Source organism: Salvelinus namaycush, chromosome 26 (assembly GCF_016432855.1).
Source record: "Salvelinus namaycush isolate Seneca chromosome 26, SaNama_1.0, whole genome shotgun sequence".
NCBI classification, from domain to species: domain Eukaryota; kingdom Metazoa; phylum Chordata; class Actinopteri; order Salmoniformes; family Salmonidae; genus Salvelinus; species Salvelinus namaycush.
The window spans coordinates 39,740,032-39,759,169 of NC_052332.1; the positions used below are offsets into that span (position 1 = coordinate 39,740,032).

Sequence of the window (19,138 nt, forward strand, 5' to 3'; positions counted from 1 at the left end):
TCAAAATAATGTCTAGAACGGAGCAAACGGAACGGCATCAAACACATGGAAACCACGGAAACCATGTGTTGATACTGTCGATATCTTTCCAACTATTCCGCTCCAGCCCCCCCCCCCCAACCTCCTGTGATCTCTAAGGTACCTGTGCTAGTGCCGATGCTGAAGGCCTGCAGTCTGTTTCCAGAGAAGAGGCTATAGCTGATCCCTCTTCTTGTTCCATCAGGGTACTCGGCCTGATCCTGAGCTACAGACGTACCTGTAGAGAGACAGGTTAAGACGTACAGAGTACAACATTACCAGGCAGGAATGTTATGCATTTCAACAAGAATCCAATATAACATGAACAGAACCCAACAGAACATTAACACAGTGGTCACCAAATGGTCAATCGTGACCGACGGGTCGATCTTCAAGGCATTCCTAGTCGATCACCAAACATTTCTGTAGTAAAGTCAATGATAAAGGCATGAAGGACACTGGGTAGGCAAAGCATTTCCTATTTTTAACCGTTTCATTTGTCTGAAAAGACTAACTCCGCCTACCTGGTGGACCGGGAGATCTGTGGCTCAATCAGGTGTGCCTACTGGGCTGACCAATCAGATAGCTCATATGCCTACCGAGAGATTCCACGGCCCCAGTCACAGCAAAGTTTGATACTAGACTACGTGAGACTTCATAACCATGACCAGAGAGAGAGACTGTCAAAGAATACAGCAAAGAGCTACTGTTTTTATGAGTTCAAATCTAAGTTTTATTCAATAATGTTTTTATTCAACACTATTACAAAACATAAAACATGCTTCTCTCTACTTCCATTCGCGCTGCAGCTGCAATGAGTAGCCGAGTGTATCGATAGCTCTGCGGTTTTGTTGTTGTTATTATTATTGGGAAAAGACAAAGGAACCAGCACACTGCTGTTAACAGTATCTTTAATAAGCGTTACGTATCGGCCTCATGGTCTTCGTCAGAGCTTTTTCCAAAGCGTTACGTATCGGCCTCATGGTCTTCGTCAGAGCTTTTTCCAAAGCGTTACGTATCGGCCTCATGGTCTTCGTCAGAGCTTTTTCCAAAGCGTTACGTATCGGCCTCATGGTCTTCGTCAGAGCTTTTTCCAAAGCGTTACGTATCGGCCTCATGGTCTTCGTCAGAGCTTTTTCCAAAGCGTTACGTATCGGCCTCATGGTCTTCGTCAGAGCTTTTTCCAAAGCTTTACGTATCGGCCTCATGGTCTTCGTCAGAGCTTTTTCCAAAGCGTTACGTATCGGCCTCATGGTCTTCGTCAGAGCTTTTTCCAAAGCTTTACGTATCGGCCTCATGGTCTTCGTCAGAGCTTTTTCCAAAGCTTTACGTATCGGCCTCATGGTCTTCGTCAGAGCTTTTTCCAAAGCGTTACGTATCGGCCTCATGGTCTTCGTCAGAGCTTTTTCCAAAGCTTTACGTATCGGCCTCATGGTCTTCGTCAGAGCTTTACGTATCGGCCTCATGGTCTTCCTCAGAGCTTTACGTATCGGCCTCATGGACTTCGTCAGAGCTTTACGTATCGGCCTCATGGTCTTCCTCAGAGCTTTTTCCAAGCACCTGCAAAAAGATACCTCGGATGTGCGAGTGGCTTTTGAATTCAGAATTATTATTAGCAGCTCGTCGTGTCTATTTTAATATTGAGGAATATTTCACTTTCTCTGGTCATAGGAACAACATGAATTTGTGCCTGAGGTAGATACGGTGCAAATCGAGTTTCGCCATCAGGTGGAAGACCGTGTCCCCTCTCTCTGGTCAGTCTCACCAGAGGAAAGAAAGGAGAGAGAAGGCAGGTACCACCAGAGGAAAGAAAGGAGAGAGAAGGCAGGTACCACCAGAGGAAAGAAAGGAGAGAGAAGGCAGGTACCACCAGAGGAAAGAAAGGAGAGAGAAGGCAGGTACCACCAGAGGAAAGAAAGGAGAGAGAAGGCAGGTACCACCAGAGGAAAGAAAGGAGAGAGAAGGCAGGTACCTGTCTCTCCTTCCCACCGCTCAGACTAATGCTGTGTTCAAAACAACTAGGAACTTGGATATCTCCGAAAACCGACTTCAGTGTATTCAAGACAACTGGGAACTCGGGGGGGGGGAAACAAGATCCGACTGGGGAAAATCATTTTGAATGGTCATCCAACTCAGAAACTCAAGCATCTTTCTAGAGCTCCAAACTTTCTGACCTGAAGTTCACTGGCGTCATGATTTGACCTCGTTTTCTTCTGAGTTCCCAGTTGTCTTGAAAGCACCATCAGTCCAGTAAAATTATAAACATTTACACCTTCTGATCACCTTCTGATCAACAGAACCCAATGCCACATCAACAGAAACTAACATAACTTTAATACTTAAAAGTCTATTGTGAGTCAATCCAAGTAACAATAAATCCCCATCAAAATCTGTCATTTGCATGAGCTGCGTGTCAATCCACGGCATCCGCCTACGACCCCCACAAGTGTCACGGGACTGAAGGTAACCCATACAATGTAACCCATACAAGGTAACACATACAATGTAACCCATACAAGGTAACACATACAAGGTAACCCATACAAGGTAACCCATACAAGATTTCCCATACAAGGTTTCCCATACAAGGTAACACATACAAGGTAACCCATACACGGTAACCCATACACGGTAACCTTTACAAGGTAACCCATACACGGTAACCCATACACGGTAACCCATACAAGGTAACCCATACAAAGTAACCCATACAAATGAATGAAAGTATGAAGGTCATTTTGTGTAAAAAGCTTTCGTACATCTCCTAGACAGAAAACAGACACTTCAAAACCTTATTCCTCATGATTTAGTCTTATTCCTCATGATTTAGTCTTATTCCTCATGATTTAGTCTTATTCCTCATGATTTAGTCTTATTCCTCATGATTTAGTCTTATTCCTCATGATTTAGTCTTATTCCTCAGGATTTATTTTGTGACTGTCTTTTTTTGCCATTTATGAATGTGTTATTCAATGTGTTTCTAGGGGCTTTAGTAGTAAAGGCAAAATTCAATATTTCATAAAATATCTAGATTTGTATGAATGTGTGATACCTAAAGGGGTCCTAAAAATCTAAATCAAAGTGCTAACTTATCCATGGTATGACCATCTTAAAACAATTCCATTTGTCCACTTAGTAACCTCCTCCCATACCCCAAAAATTATTCTTTTTTAACAGAACCCAACATAATAATAACAGAAACAAATAGAACGTCAACAGAACCCGTTTGAATGTCAAATGAAACCAATAGAACGTCAACAGTACCCAATAGAACGTCAACAGAACCCGTTTGAATGTCAAATGAAACCAATAGAACGTCAACAGTACCCAATAGAACGTCAACAGAACCCGATTGAATGTCAAATGAAACCAATAGAACGTCAACAGTACCCAATAGAACATCAACAGAACCCAATAGAACGTCAACAGAACCCAATAGAACGTCAAATGAAACCAATAGAACGTCAACAGAACCCAATAGAACGTCAACAGAAACCAATAGAATGTCAACAGAACCCAATAGAACGTCAACAGAACCCAATAGAACATCAACAGAACCCAATAGAATGTAAAATGAAACCAATAGAACGTCAACAGATCCCAATAGAACGTCAACAGAACCCAATAGAACGTCAACAGAACCCAATATTGGACGATTCCACGACAGTGGAACATGTTTTGAGGTAACTCGTGTTGTTCTGGCAGTTCTCACGAAGAAACTTCATTGGGGAAGTGGGATGTTTAACATGCTGTTTACATTTGTATCACAACCGCCTGTTTGTTGTTGTTGAAAACCATGATGAAAGTGGCCCTTTCAGTCCTGTTTCAGTCCTTTACATGCCTTCTGTAAGACCCTATGATCTGTGAACCAGACATGATACAGACAACATCTTGGTGTCGTTATACTCCTTATTGTGTTGTTCAAACACGGAGTATGTCTCAATTCTGAAATACACATTTTTCACATTTATTTATTTAACATAGAAAATCTAAACACGGGCTGTTAAAAAAATTTAACATTTAAAAAAAATAATGTTTGTAACTATATAATCTTCAAACACGTCAACATTCCAGAGTGGTGCTCTCTGGTACTTTTAATAACGTGACCCATTCTATACAGAGACATTTACGTGATACGTCATTAACCAATCAGAGCCCTCCATTATGATGGCACGTTCATCAAGTCACCTGCAGAGGAAGTTACCTTTGAATCCATTTTCGGTTCCCGGATTATTGCGTCTTACAAAGGTCTAAAAAAGGACTGAAATGGCCACTTTCATCATGATTTTCTACAAAATGGTTTGTGATAGAAATGTAAAAGGCATTTCAAACATCTTTTTACCCAATTAAGTTTCTATGTGAGAATGTCCAGAAAAATCAGATACCAAAAAGATTTTCTGCTGGCGTGGAATCTCCCTATCTCCCTACGTCAACTGAACCCAATAGAACTTCAACGGAACCCAATAGAACGTCAACAGAACCCAAAAGAACGTAAACAGAATCCAACAGAACGTAAACAGAATCCAACAGAATCCAACAGAACGTCAACAGAATCCAACAGAACGTCAACAGAATCCAACAGAATCCAACAGAACGTCAACAGAATCCAACAGAACGTCAACAGAATCCAACAGAATATAACAGAACGTCAACATAATCCAACAGAACGTCAACAGAAGATGAACAGAATCCAACAGAACGTCAACAAAATCCAACAGAACGTCAACAGAATCCAACAGAACGTCAACAGAACATGAACAGAATCCAACAGAACGTCAGCAGAATCCAATCGAACGTCAACAGAACATTAACAGATTCCAATCGAATGTCAACCGAATCCAACAGAACGTCAACAGAATTCTGAGTAACAGGCAACAGTTCCAACAGATGACGTGTTACCGACAGTCTAGTCTATTGATAGTGAGTTGAGCATTTACAGTTGGGACTATCCAAATAAGGTTATCCACAAACCTTTGGCGGCATTCTCCTGTATGCTGACATCTCTGGCGTTCCTTGAGAACCTGATGCCTGTATACACCTGTTCCTTCACATAGACCACCACCACCCCCAGGCTGGACTGGGCCGGGGTTCCCTGGTCCATAGCCTCCACCATGAGGGTCCTCTGGGCCTGATTCAGCCTGTCTATCCCCTCCGTCCCCTGGATCTCTCCTGTTAGGGAGTTGATGCTGAAACCCCTCACCGGACCGGCGAAACGGTAGAACACAGAACCGTTGGCACCAAAGTCCTTGTCCTCGGCCCGCATGGTGGCCAGGACCCGATGTGATTGGCTGGCCGAGACCTCGACGACGAGGGGGTCTTGGATGAAGAATGGAGCGTTGTCGTTTATGTCCAGGATTGTCACTGTGACCTGGGTTACGAAGAAGCGGAGAATGAAAAGGGGGTTTGGGTTGGGAAAGGGAGCGAGGATAGAGGGTTGGGAGAGAGAGGGAGGAGAGAGGGTTGGGAGAGAGAGGAGGAGAAAGGGTTGGGAGAGAGAGGGAGGAGAGAGGAGAGGGTTGGGAGAGAGAGGAGGAGAGAGGGTTGGGAGAGAGAGAGGAGAGAGGTTTGGGAGGAGAGAGGGTTGGGAGAGAGGGAGGAGAGAGGGTTGGGAGAGAGAGAGGAGAGAGGTTTGGGAGGAGAGAGATGGAGGAGAAAGGGTTGGGGGAGAGAGGGAGGAGAGGGTTGGGAGAGAAAGGGAGGAGAGAGTGTTGGGAGAGAGAGGGACGAGAGAGGGTTGGTAGAGGGAGGAAAGAAGGTTGGGAAAGAGAGGAAAGAAGGTTGGGAGACAGAGGTGAGAGGGAGGAGAAAGGGTTGGAGGAGATGTGATGGTAAAGTTATCCTCTGAGGAAGGTAGTATGCCAATATAAAATACATATTGTCCTTCACATAAAGTATTTATTGACATCAATGATGTGTTGTCGTCTGGCACTGTTACCTGAGCTGAGGTGTTTCTGGGCTCTGCAGGTGACAGGTCCACAGCGAACACATGGAAGCTGTACGACGCCCTCTTCTCCCGGTCCACCGGCGACGCCGTTGTGATACGCCCAGTGTTTTCGTCAACGGTGAAAGCGCCCCTCGCCTCTCGACTCAGGAAATACAGAACCTTCCCGTTCTCCCCCTCGTCTGCGTCTGTGGCCGTGACCTGTGGCCGTCACCAATATTAGTTTTTTTGTGTGAAAGTTATGGACCTATTATGACCTAGCTTTAATACTGCAGATAGATTGTAGCTTCCATCAATGTAATTGTCTGTATCAGGCGACTATATTGATAAAAGTCACCTTGTCCTAAAGAGATTTACACGGTTATGAAAACGTCACGCCAGGGTAAGCCTACACAAAACACAGACCTTATTTTAAGTGTTTCTAAAATCCCCTACGGGGGAAAAATGAATGGTGGAAAAACAATTGAAACCATTTCCCTGTGTGACCGCTAGGTTTTATGGGTATTATGACACCTCCAAACCACACATTCAAATGTTGAATACTGAAGTGAGACTGTTGATGGTGTAGCTGCCGCTATCACATTGTATTGGATTTAGTTGCACCTTAACTTAGTTTTAATCAAAGGGTGGAGTTGCGATCCTATTGTATTTCATCATATCTGAACATAAATGATCCTATCTTACCTCTAAGACTGTAGTTCCCTGGGCAGCGTCCTCTGAGACGTCTACGGTGTAGCTGCTGCTGCTGAAGGATGGACTGTTGTCATTTACATCCAGCACCGTCACCTCCACTGTGGCTGTGCTGCTCAGAGCAGGAGAACCACGGTCCAGGGCCACCACCTCCAGGTTGTACCCTGCCCGCAGCTCCCGATCCAGGGGACGAGACGTGGACAGGGCCCCTGTACTGACATGGAGTTGGAAGTCTCCGTCTGGGTCTCCAGCTATAGGAGGGAGGAGAAGAGAGACAGCTGTCATGGTGACACCAGGTAACATTGACTAGATTTAATTTCAGTTCAGATAGTGAAGTTTTCAATTTCCATGAACATCAGATCTATTCATCATCATCGAGTCGCTCATGAGAGACGGGCTAGAGTCAACCTCTAGAGAGACGGTCTGGCGTCGACCTCTAGAGAGACGGTCTGGCGTCGACCTCTAGAGAGACGGTCTGGCGTCGACCTCTAGAGAGACGGTCTGGCGTCGACCTCTAGAGAGACGGTCTGGCGTCGACCTCTAGAGAGACGGTCTGGCGTCGACCTCTAGAGAGACGGTCTGGCGTCGACGGTCTGGCGTCGACCTCTAGAGAGACACCCCACTCCCCAGGTCTTACCAGTGATCCTGTCCTCTATGTTTCCTGGTCTTACCAGTGATCCTGTACTCTATGTCTCCAGGTCTTACCAGTGATCCTGTACTCTATGTCTCCAGGTCTTACCAGTGATCCTGTACTCTATGTCTCCAGGTCTTACCAGTGATCCTGTACTCTATGTCTCCAGGTCTTACCAGTGATCCTGTACTCTATGTCTCCAGGTCTTACCAGTGATCCTGTCTCCAGGTCTTACCAGTGATCCTGTACTCTATGTCTCCAGGTCTTACCAGTGATCCTGTCCTCTATGTCTCCAGGTCTTACCAGTGATCCTGTACTCTATGTCTCCAGGTCTTACCAGTGATCCTGTACTCTATGTCTCCAGGTCTTACCAGTGATCCTGTACTCTATGTCTCCAGGTCTTACCAGTGATCCTGTACTCTATGTCTCCAGGTCTTACCAGTGATCCTGTACTCTATGTCTCCAGGTCTTACCAGTGATCCTGTCTCCAGGTCTTACCAGTGATCCTGTACTCTATGTCTCCAGGTCTTACCAGTGATCCTGTCCTCTATGTCTCCAGGTCTTACCAGTGATCCTGTACTCTATGTCTCCAGGTCTTACCAGTGATCCTGTACTCTATGTCTCCAGGTCTTACCAGTGATCCTGTCCTCTATGTCTCCAGGTCTTACCAGTGATCCTGTACTCTATGTCTCCAGTTCTTACCAGTGATCCTGTCTCCAGGTCTTACCAGTGATCCTGTCTCCAGGTCTTACCAGTGATCCTGTCTCCAGGTCTTACCAGTGATCCTGTCTCCAGGTCCTAACAGTGATCCTGTCTCCAGGTCTTACCAGTGATCCTGTACTCTATGACTCCAGGTCTTACCAGTGATCCTGTCTCCAGGTCTTACCAGTGATCCTGTCTCCAGGTCTTACCAGTGATCCTGTACTCTATGTCTCCAGGTCTTACCAGTGATCCTGTCCTCTATGTCTCCAGGTCTTACCAGTGATCCTGTCCTCTATGTCTCCTGGTCTTACCAGTGATCCTGTACTCTATGTCTCCAGGTCTTACCAGTGATCCTGTCCTCTATGTCTCCAGGTCTTACCAGTGATCCTGTCCTCTATGTCTCCAGGTCTTACCAGTGATCCTGTACGCTATGTCTCCAGGTCTTACCAGTGATCCTGTCTCCAGGTCTTACCAGTGATCCTGTCTCCAGGTCTTACCAGTGATCCTGTCTCCAGGTCTTACCAGTGATCCTGTCTCCAGGTCCTAACAGTGATCCTGTCTCCAGGTCTTACCAGTGATCCTGTACTCTATGACTCCAGGTCTTACCAGTGATCCTGTACTCTATGACTCCAGGTCTTACCAGTGATCCTGTCTCCAGGTCTTACCAGTGATCCTGTACTCTATGACTCCAGGTCTTACCAGTGATCCTGTCTCCAGGTCTTACCAGTGATCCTGTCTCCAGGTCTTACCAGTGATCCTGTACTCTATGTCTCCAGGTCTTACCAGTGATCCTGTCCTCTATGTCTCCAGGTCTTACCAGTGATCCTGACCTCTATGTCTCCTGGTCTTACCAGTGATCCTGTACTCTATGTCTCCAGGTCTTACCAGTGATCCTGTACTCTATGTCTCCAGGTCTTACCAGTGATCCTGTCCTCTATGTCTCCAGGTCTTACCAGTGATCCTGTACTCTATGTCTCCAGGTCTTACCAGTGATCCTGTCCTCTATGTCTCCAGGTCTTAACAGTGATCCTGTCCTCTATGTCTCCAGGTCTTACCAGTGATCCTGTACTCTATGTCCCAGGTCTTACCAGTGATCCTGTACTCTATGTCTCCAGGTCCTAACTGTGATCCTGTCTCCAGGTCTTACCAGTGATCCTGTCCTCTATGTCTCCAGGTCCTAACAGTGATCCTGTACTCTATGTCTCCAGGTCTTACCAGTGATCCTGTCCTCTATGTCTCCAGGTCTTACCAGTGATCCTGTCCTCTATGTCTCCAGGTCCTAACAGTGATCCTGTACTCTATGTCCCAGGTCTTACCAGTGATCCTGTCCTCTATGTCTCCAGGTCTTACCAGTGATCCTGTACTCTATGTCTCCAGGTCTTACCAGTGATCCTGTACTCTATGTCTCCAGGTCTTACCAGTGATCCTGTACTCTATGTCTCCAGGTCTTACCAGTGATCCTGTACTCTATGTCTCCAGGTCTTACCAGTGATCCTGTACTCTATGTCTCCAGGTCTTACCAGTGATCCTGTACTCTATGTCTCCAGGTCTTACCAGTGATCCTGTACTCTATGTCTCCAGGTCTTACCAGTGATCCTGTACTCTATGTCTCCAGGTCTTACCAGTGATCCTGTCCTCTATGTCTCCAGGTCTTACCAGTGATCCTGTACTCTATGTCTCCAGGTCTTACCAGTGATCCTGTCCTCTATGTCTCCAGGTCTTACCAGTGATCCTGTCCTCTATGTCTCCAGGTCTTACCAGTGATCCTGTACTCTATGTCTCCAGTTCTTACCAGTGATCCTGTCCTCTATGTCTCCAGGTCTTACCAGTGATCCTGTACTCTATGTCTCCAGGTCTTACCAGTGATCCTGTCCTCTATGTCTCCAGGTCTTACCAGTGATCCTGTACTCTATGTCTCCAGGTCTTACCAGTGATCCTGTACTCTATGTCCCAGGTCTTGCCAGTGATCCTGTACTCTATGTCCCAGGTCTTAACAGTGATCCTGTCTCCAGGTCTTACCAGTGATCCTGTCCTCTATGTCTCCAGGTCTTACCAGTGATCCTGTACTCTATGTCTCCAGGTCTTACCAGTGATCCTGTACTCTATGTCTCCAGGTCTTACCAGTGCTCCTGTACTCTATGTCTCCAGGTCTTACCAGTGATCCTGTACTCTATGTCCCAGGTCTTACCAGTGATCCTGTCTCCAGGTCTTACCAGTGATCCTGTCCTCTATGTCTCCAGGTCTTACCAGTGATCCTGTACTCTATGTCCCAGGTCTTACCAGTGATCCTGTACTCTATGTCTCCAGGTCTTACCAGTGATCCTGTACTCTATGTCTCCAGGTCTTACCAGTGATCCTGTCTCCAGGTCTTACCAGTGATCCTGTCCTCTATGTCTCCAGGTCTTACCAGTGATCCTGTCCTCTATGTCTCCAGGTCTTACCAGTGATCCTGTCCTCTATGTCTCCAGGTCTTACCAGTGATCCTGTACTCTATGTCCCAGGTCTTACCAGTGATCCTGTCTCCAGGTCTTACCAGTGATCCTGTCCTCTATGTCTCCAGGTCTTACCAGTGATCCTGTCCTCTATGTCTCCAGGTCTTACCAGTGATCCTGTACTCTATGTCTCCAGGTCTTACCAGTGATCCTGTACTCTATGTCTCCAGGTCCTAACTGTGATCCTGTCTCCAGGTCTTACCAGTGATCCTGTCCTCTATGTCTCCAGGTCCTAACAGTGATCCTGTCTCCAGGTCTTACCAGTGATCCTGTACTCTATGTCTCCAGGTCCTAACTGTGATCCTGTCTCCAGGTCTTACCAGTGATCCTGTCCTCTATGTCTCCAGGTCCTAACAGTGATCCTGTCTCCAGGTCTTACCAGTGATCCTGTACTCTATGTCTCCAGCGGGTCCCGTGTCTGCGTCAGCAGCCCTGACAATACACAGCTCCACGGGGCTCTGGCTCTCAGGGACCTCTAGGCCGTACCAGGGCCTGGCGAACACCGGCACGTTGTCGTTCTCATCCTGCACCAACACACGCACCACCACCTTGGCAAAGTTAGGAGGCAGGCCCCCGTCCCTGGCAGACACTGGTGGGGGGGACGGATAGAGAGTGTGAACAGATTGGACTGCAACTTCCCATCAGTTCATTTGCTGATGTGTTATAAAGAAGGACCAATCACAAGCTGATTCAGTTAAACAAACAAAATGCACGTGGAAAATTTAGCAGACACTCTTATCCAGAGCGATTTACAGTAGTGAGAGCATACATTTTACATATATTTCCATATTAGTCCCTCTTGGGAAGTGAATCCACAACCTGGCATTGCAAGTGTCATACTTTACCAACTGTGCCACACAGCACTTTCTGAGACTATCAACGCCAAGGAATTAACCCCTTTATACATTCTTCCAATCTTTTGAACACTGAACTGGTAGAGGGATTACTCTTACCTGTGAGTGTGTAGTGGTCCTGAGTCTCTCTGTCCAGGGTCTTGGTAGTGCTGATGACCCCTGTCACAGGGTTGATGGTGAAGCCTTCCTCTGTTACACCTCCATATGTCACCTGGCCATTAGAACCTAGAGAAAGAGAGACAGAGAGAGACAGAGAGAGAGAGACAGCGAGAGAGAGACAGCGAGAGAGAGAGAGAGAGAGAGAGAGAGAGAGAGAGAGAGAGAGAGAGAGAGAGAGAGAGAGAGAGAGCGAGAGAGAGAGAGAACCAGAGAGAGAGAGCGAGAGAGAGAACCACAGAGAGAGAGACAGAGAAAGAGAGAGACAGCGAGAGAGAGAGAGAGAGAGAGAGAGAGAGAGAGACAGAGAGACAGAGAGACAGAGAGACAGAGAGACAGAGAGACAGAGAGACAGAGAGACAGAGAGACAGAGAGAGAGAGAGAGAGAGACAGACAGACAGAGAGAGAAAACATAAAAATCACAAAGTCAATATTACATCTCATCTGGACTCTTTTCCTAGTCTCCTCTCCATCATCTGCAAAATACCTGGAATCGGATCTCAGGTAGAAACTATTGCAAAGGGCTATTATGAATGTGTTGTTATCTATGCTGTTCTGTCATGTCATTTTAGATGAAGCACAGGAGATGATGAGAGAGCCATTGAAGGCCATTCAGATGTGTCAAACTAACACACAGCTGAGAGGAACAAACACTAGATTATAAATCTAGCTCATTGAACACTGTGGTTGATGGGGGGAATGAATTGGCATTGAAAACCCTCTATATCTCTCTCCCCACCCCCTCTCTCCATTGTTCTGTTCCTCTCTACCAATCTCTGCTAGGTATCACCCTTTCCCTTTCCTTTCTCTCACCCAATCTCTTTCCCTCACCCAAACTAACCCGTCCCCCTCCCTTCCTTCTCTCCAAGTTCTTCCTCATTCCATTATTCTACCCCACCCCACCCTCCTCTTTCCCTTCTCTGTTTGTCTCTCTTTCCTCTCCCACCCTTTCCTCTCCCTCCTTCTCCTCTCTCTCTCAGTGGCATTAAGTTGCCTGGTTGCGTGCTAGAAGCAGAGATGGTTTTTGGCACTCTCACATATTTACTTCAGAAATAACTCCTGGGGAAAATTAGAGTCATGTTAACTGCAATGAAACACCTTAAAGTAGACCTAGTAGACCTCATAGATCTGTCCGGGAAAAATATGACTTCAAATATATATTATATATATATATATATATATATATATATATATATATATATATATATATATATATATATATATATGTGTGTGTTTGACAAGCGAGCACTTACTGTGGATATGGTAATTTTCACGTTTTAATACATGTATAGAATGTTTGGGAATGAGAAGAGTAAGGCATGTGTATAAATTCTATAGCAATATAGAGTGGGATAGCGGTCGTGCTTTTGGATAATAGACACCGCAGTAAATAAAACCTAATAAAAACATCTGTCTTGTCCAAAATAAGCCATTTTCCACAACGGCCTGCCTTCATTCGCTTTGAACTGGACTGTGTGTGGGGGGGGGGGAGTTGATCATTCACCCAGTCCTCCGATGACATGGCATCCATGGCATAGTTTGATTGTGTTGACATTCATAGTTACAGTCGTCCGTTTTTGTTCAAAATATTTAAGTCATTGAAACTGAAAGAGCGCATCCCGACTGGAGGCAGCAAACTATGTACCAGCTGGGATTTACAACCTCATAGTCATATTCTTGGACTACCAAATAAATGTATTGGTGGATTATATTAAAAATGCCTTACTGTACATCATGGAAGTTTGAGTAAAAACAAACCTATTTTAAAAACCTCATATAAAGTTGATTTTGAAGCATAAACTGTGAATTTTATATTTTTGACTGATATTACGATTGTCTGTTTGTTTCACATCTGCAAAGTAGTTAAAACGCTGTCAATTCCACTTTTTTAAATGAAATATTTCGCCAGTCTTAAAAAGCAATGGACATTCAATAAAGTGATTATTTATTATCCAACCAGTTCGGATTTGAAGATGGTGTGTATCGTTTTATTCGGACAGACCCTCCAAGACACAAGAGTGTTTGTGTACCTGCATGACCAGCCCTGCATTCCCCTTTTGTCTTACCTTGGTCTCTGTCCGTTGCCGTGATGGTGATCACCGTGGTTCCCGCTTCCTGGTTCTCTCTGACCTCCGCCTCTAGCTCCTCCCCCTGGAAAAGCGGCGGCTCATCGTTCACATCAATCACGTGGACAGACAGAACCTGACTGGTGGACAGCTGGGGCATCCCATGATCCTCAGCTATGATGGTCAGGTTAAACACTTCCTGGTCCTCACGATCTAGAGCCTTCAGAATGGACAGAGAGCCTGGAGGAAAGGAGATGAGAGGGGAGGAAATGAGAGGAGAGGAAATGAGAGGAGAGGAGATGGGAAGGATAGGAAAGGAGAGGAGAGGAAATGAGAGGAGAGGAAAGGAGAAGAGGAAATGAGAGGAGAGGAAATGAGAGGAGAGGAGATGGGAAGGATAGGAGAGGAGAGGAGATGGGAAGGATAGGAGAGGAGATGGGAGGAGAGGAGAGGAGAGGAGAGGAGAGGAGAGGAGAGGAGAGGAGAGGAGAGGAGAGGAGAGGAGAGGAGAGGAGAGGATGAAAACATGAATTGATTGACTAGATGGAAACATGTATCCAGCTCATTTATATCTGTAAACTATTCGTAAGGAAATATCATATTAAATCTGTAAACTATTCGTAAGGAAATATCATATTTTTCAGACCTGGAAAAGGCAACTTTTTACTGCAGTTGAGAGACAATACTGTACCAAAAAAGTGTACAAGGTGGATCAGCCCTAAATGACAGCCAGCCAATTCAGAAAATAATTCTCTCTCTCTCTCTCTCTCTCTCTCTCTCTCTCTCTCTCTCTCTCTCTCTCTCTCTCTCCTCTCTCTCTCTCTCTCTCTCTCTCTCTCTCTCTCTCTCTCTCTCTCTCTCTCTCTCTCTCTCTCTCTCTCTCTCTCTCTCTCTCTCTCTCTCTCTCTCTCTCTCTCTCTCTCTCTCTCTCTCTCTCTCTCTCTCTCTCTCTCTCTCTCTCTCTCTCTCTCTCTCTCTCTCTCTCTCTCTCTCTCTCTCTCTCTCTCTCTCTCTCTCTCTCTCTCTCTCTCTCTCTCTCAATTCAATTCAATTCAATTCAATTGACTTTATTGACATGGCAAGTTCATTATTACTTACATTGTCAAAGTATACATATCGAAAAATAAAAATCAAATATATATGTATATATATACAAAATATATATATATTTATATATAAATAAATGGTGGGACCAACAGCAATAATAACAGTAGTAGTGGACATGGGATTACCATTAACAACAACTACAACAACAATATTAATCAGAACAACAATAAATTAAAGCAACAGTAGTAGACCAGTGTCAACCTGACTGAGAAGACACATGACCTGGTATGAAAGACAAAACAAAACTAAGCTAAATGGGAAATATTATCAACATTACTTTGCATTTTTCACTGGCTGTCCCTCAGGTTGTGGCAGGAGGACACATATTTGGCTGCCAAAACTGCACATTTTGGCTTTTCACCCAATAAATATTTGATTTTTTCTTCATCTTTTATAGTTTCAAATTCTTTGTATTGAGTTATAATTTTGGGAAAGAAATATGCTCTTAGGTCTGAGTATTTGTCACAGTGTAGTAGGAAATGCACCTCTGTCTCTACCTCTCCCCTGGAGCAGAGTGAGCACAGCCTGTCCTCTCTGGGCAGCCAGGTTTGTCTGTGACGACCGGTCTCTATAGCCAGACGGTGCTCACTGAGTCTGTACCTAGTCAATGTTTTCCTCAGTTTTCTATCAGTCACAGTGGTCAGATAGTCTGCCACCATGTACTGTCTGTTTAGAGCCAAATAGCATTGAAGTTTACTTTGATTTTTTGTGGTGTCTTTCCAATAGGTTATATATTTTTCTTTTTGTTTTGTGATGATTTGGTTGGGCCAGATTTTCTGAGGGCTGTCCCGAGGCTCTATGGGGTTGGTTTGGGTTGGTGAACTGAGCCTCAGAACCAGCTGGCTGAGGGGACTCTTCTCTGGTTTCATCTCTTGACATTGTAGAGCTGTGTGATGGAATGTTTTAGGGTCACTTGTTTTTAGATGGTTGTAAAATTTGATGGCTCTTTTTTCTATTCGAATGAGGAGGGGGTATTGGCCCAATTCTGCCCTACATGCGTTATTTGGAGTTTTTCTTTGTACTTGCAATACAGTCTTGCAAAACTCTGCATGCAATATTTCAGTTGGATGTTTGTCCCATTTAGTAAATTCATTATTAGAGAGTGGACCCCATACTTCACTGCCATATAGAGCAATTGGTTCTATAACTGATTGAAAAATTTTGAGCCAGATTCTAATTGGAATTTCAATTTTGATGTTCCTTTTAATGGCATAGAATGCTCTTCTTGCTTTGTCTCTCAGCTCATTCACAGCCATGTGAAAGCTACCTGTGTTGCTGATATTTAGTCCTAGATATGTGTAGTTTTTGGTGTGTTCTAATAGAACTGTGTCCAAATAGAATTTATATTTGTCATCCTTATTTCCCGACCTTTTTTGGAATATCATTATATTTGTTTTTTTTAGGTTAATGGTCAGAGCCCAGGTCTGACAGAACCTGTGAAGACGATCTAGGTGCTGCTGTAACCCCTCTTTAGTGGGAGACAGCAGCACCAGGTCATCTGCGTACAGCAGACACTTGATTTCAGTGTTGTGTAGGGTGATACCAGGTGCTGCCGATTCTTCTAATGTTTTTGCCAATTCATTAATGTAGATGTTAAATAATGTTGGACTTATTGGGCAGCCCTGTTTCACTCCCCGCCCCTGAGAGAAGAAGTCTGTTTGCTTGTTGCCAATTTTAACCGCACATTTGTTTTTAGTGTACATTGATTTAATAAAATCATATGTTTTCCCTCCAATACCACTTTCTATTAGTTTATAAAAAAGACCTTCGTGCCAAATTGAATCAAATGCTTTCTTGAAATCTACAAAACACGAGTAGATTTTGCCTTTGTTTTGGTTAACTTGTTTATCAATTAGAGTGTGGAGGGTGTAAATGTGGTCTGTTGTACGATCATTTTTTAGAAATCCAATCTGGCCTCTCTCTCTCTCTCTCTCTCTCTCTCTCTCTCTCTCTCTCTCTCTCTCTCTCTCTCTCTCTCTCTCTCTCTCTCTCTCTCTCTCTCTCTCTCTCTCTCTCTCTCTCTCTCTCTCTCTCTCTCTCTCTCTCTCTCTCTCTCTCTCTCTCTCTCTCTCTCTCTCTCTCTCTCTCTCTCTCTCTCTCTCTCTCTCTTCTCTCTCTCTCTCTCTCTCTCTTCTCTCTCTCTTCTCTCTCTCTCTACTCTCTCTCTCTTCTCTCTCTCTCTACTCTCTCTACTCTCTCTACTCTCTCTACTCTCTGCGCAGATTAACCTCGGTGTTTCAAACTGCTTTTCTCATGAAGGATTGACTAGTTTCCAACATGCTGCTCTCATAAAGGTCTTTACTTTACAACACTAACACAATCACCAGGACATGCTCTCTGCTTTGTACTTTCTGCTGAAACAAGAACAGGTAAACATAGCTAACGTTAGCTGGCCAACTCAACGTACCTCTCTTGGCGAGTTAGCTTGCTAGCTAACTTAACTTTTATTTGAGTGAATACTGGAGCAGCTCTGTGAGTGCATACTGGAGCAGCTCTGTGAATGCACACTGGAGCAGCTCTGTGAATGTATACTGGAGCAGCTCTGTGAATATATACTGGAGCAGCTCTGTGAATGCATATTGGAGCAGCTCTGTGAATGTATACTGGAGCAGCTCTGTGAATGCATACTGGAGCAGCTCTGTGAATGCATACTGGAGCAGCTCTGTGAATGCATACTGGAGCAGCCCTGTGAATGCATACCGGAGCAGCCCTGTGAATGCATACCGGAGCAGCCCTGTGAATGCATACTGGAGCAGCTCTGTGAATGCATACCGGAGCAGCCCTGTGAGTGAATACTGGAGCAGCCCTGTGAATGCATACTGGAGCAGCTCTGTGAATGCATACTGGAGCAGCTCTGTGAATGAATACCGTAGCAGCTCTGTGAATGCATACTGGAGCAGCTCTGTGAATGCATACTGGAGCAGCCCTGTGAATGCATACCGGAGCAGCTCTGTGAATGTATACTGGAGCAGCTCTGTGAATGCATACTGGAGCAGCTCTGTGAATGCATACTGGAGCAGCTCTGTGAATGAATACAGGAGCAGCTCTGTGAATGCATACTGGAGCAGCTCTGTGAATGCATACTGGAGCAGCTCTGTGAATGCATACTGGAGCAGCTCTGTGAATGCACACTGGAGCAGCTCTGTGAATGCATACTGGAGCAGCTCTGTGAATGCACACTGGAGCAGCTCTGTGAATGCATACTGGAGCAGCTCTGTGAATGCAACTGGAGCAGCTCTGTGAATGTATACCTGAGCAGCTCTGTGAATGAATACAGGAGCAGCTCTGTGAATGCATACTGGAGCAGCTCTGTGAATGCATACTGGAGCAGCTCTGTGAATGCATACTGGAGCAGCCCTGTGAATGCATACTGGAGCAGCTCTGTGAATGCATACTGGAGCAGCCCTGTGAATGCATACTGGAGCAGCCCTGTGAATGTATACTGGAGCAGCTCTGTGAATGCATACTGGAGCAGCTCTGTGAATGTATACTGGAGCAGCTCTGTGAATGCATACTGGAGCAGCTCTGTGAATGTATACAGGAGCAGCCCTGTGAATGCATACTGGAGCAGCACTGTGGCAAAATATGGCAACTTCCTAAAACAACTAAAGCACACCCTATCAGACACCCTATCAGACAGAATATCAGACAGGATATCAGACAGGATGTCAGACAGGCTATCAGACAGGATATCAGACAGGATGTCAGACAGGCTATCTGACAGGATATCAGGCACGCTATCAGACACCCTATCAGACAGAATATCAGACAGTATATCAGACAGGATATCAGACACCCTATCAGACACCCTATCAGACAGGATATCAGACAGGATATCAGACACCCTATCAGACAGAATATCAGACAGTATATCAGACAGGATATCAGACACCCTATCAGACACCCTATCAGACAGGCTATCAGACACCCTATCGACAGGATGTCAGACAGGCTATCAGACAGGCTATCTGACAGGATATCAGGCACGCTATCAGACAGTATATCAGACAGGCTATCAGACAGTATATCAGACAGGCTATCAGACAGTATATCAGACAGGCTATCTGACAGGATATCAGACAGGATATCAGACCCGTTACTGTCCTTGTTGATGCAATAAAGGAGTGAAGATGTCTTGGATCACGGTTTGTGTGTGTGTGTGTGTGTGTGTGTGTGTGTGTGTGTGTGTGTGTGTGTGTGTGTGTGTGTGTGTGTGTGTGTGTGTGTGTGTGGGACAGTCATGTTAACATGGGGAAGCAGTGGTATTTACATGTCTGCAGAGCCAGTTCAACCAATGCAGAGTTTCCACTATAAGACAGAGACACACACACACACACACACACAGACAGACAGACAGACAGACAGACAGACAGACAGACAGACAGACACAGAGACACACACACACACACACACACACACACACACACACACACACACACACACACACACACACACACACACACACACACACACACACACAC

General features: G+C 45.2%; 1 protein-coding gene across 1 annotated transcript in view; it reads right to left on the reverse strand.

The window, feature by feature from the left end:
* The window catches only part of LOC120021159 (protocadherin-16-like), an 86,047-nt gene that overhangs the window by 32,588 nt on the left and 34,321 nt on the right, over positions 1 to 19,138 (reverse strand). Inside the window, exons 13-20 of the mRNA XM_038964798.1 lie at positions 17,164 to 17,871; positions 13,551 to 13,790; positions 11,428 to 11,553; positions 10,854 to 11,063; positions 6,644 to 6,900; positions 5,954 to 6,160; positions 4,990 to 5,386; positions 143 to 256 (exon numbers count right to left, since the gene is read on the reverse strand). Of these exons, the coding sequence (XP_038820726.1) occupies positions 143 to 256; positions 4,990 to 5,386; positions 5,954 to 6,160; positions 6,644 to 6,900; positions 10,854 to 11,063; positions 11,428 to 11,553; positions 13,551 to 13,790; positions 17,164 to 17,871 (2,259 nt within the window). The remainder of the gene's footprint in view (positions 1 to 142; positions 257 to 4,989; positions 5,387 to 5,953; positions 6,161 to 6,643; positions 6,901 to 10,853; positions 11,064 to 11,427; positions 11,554 to 13,550; positions 13,791 to 17,163; positions 17,872 to 19,138) is intronic.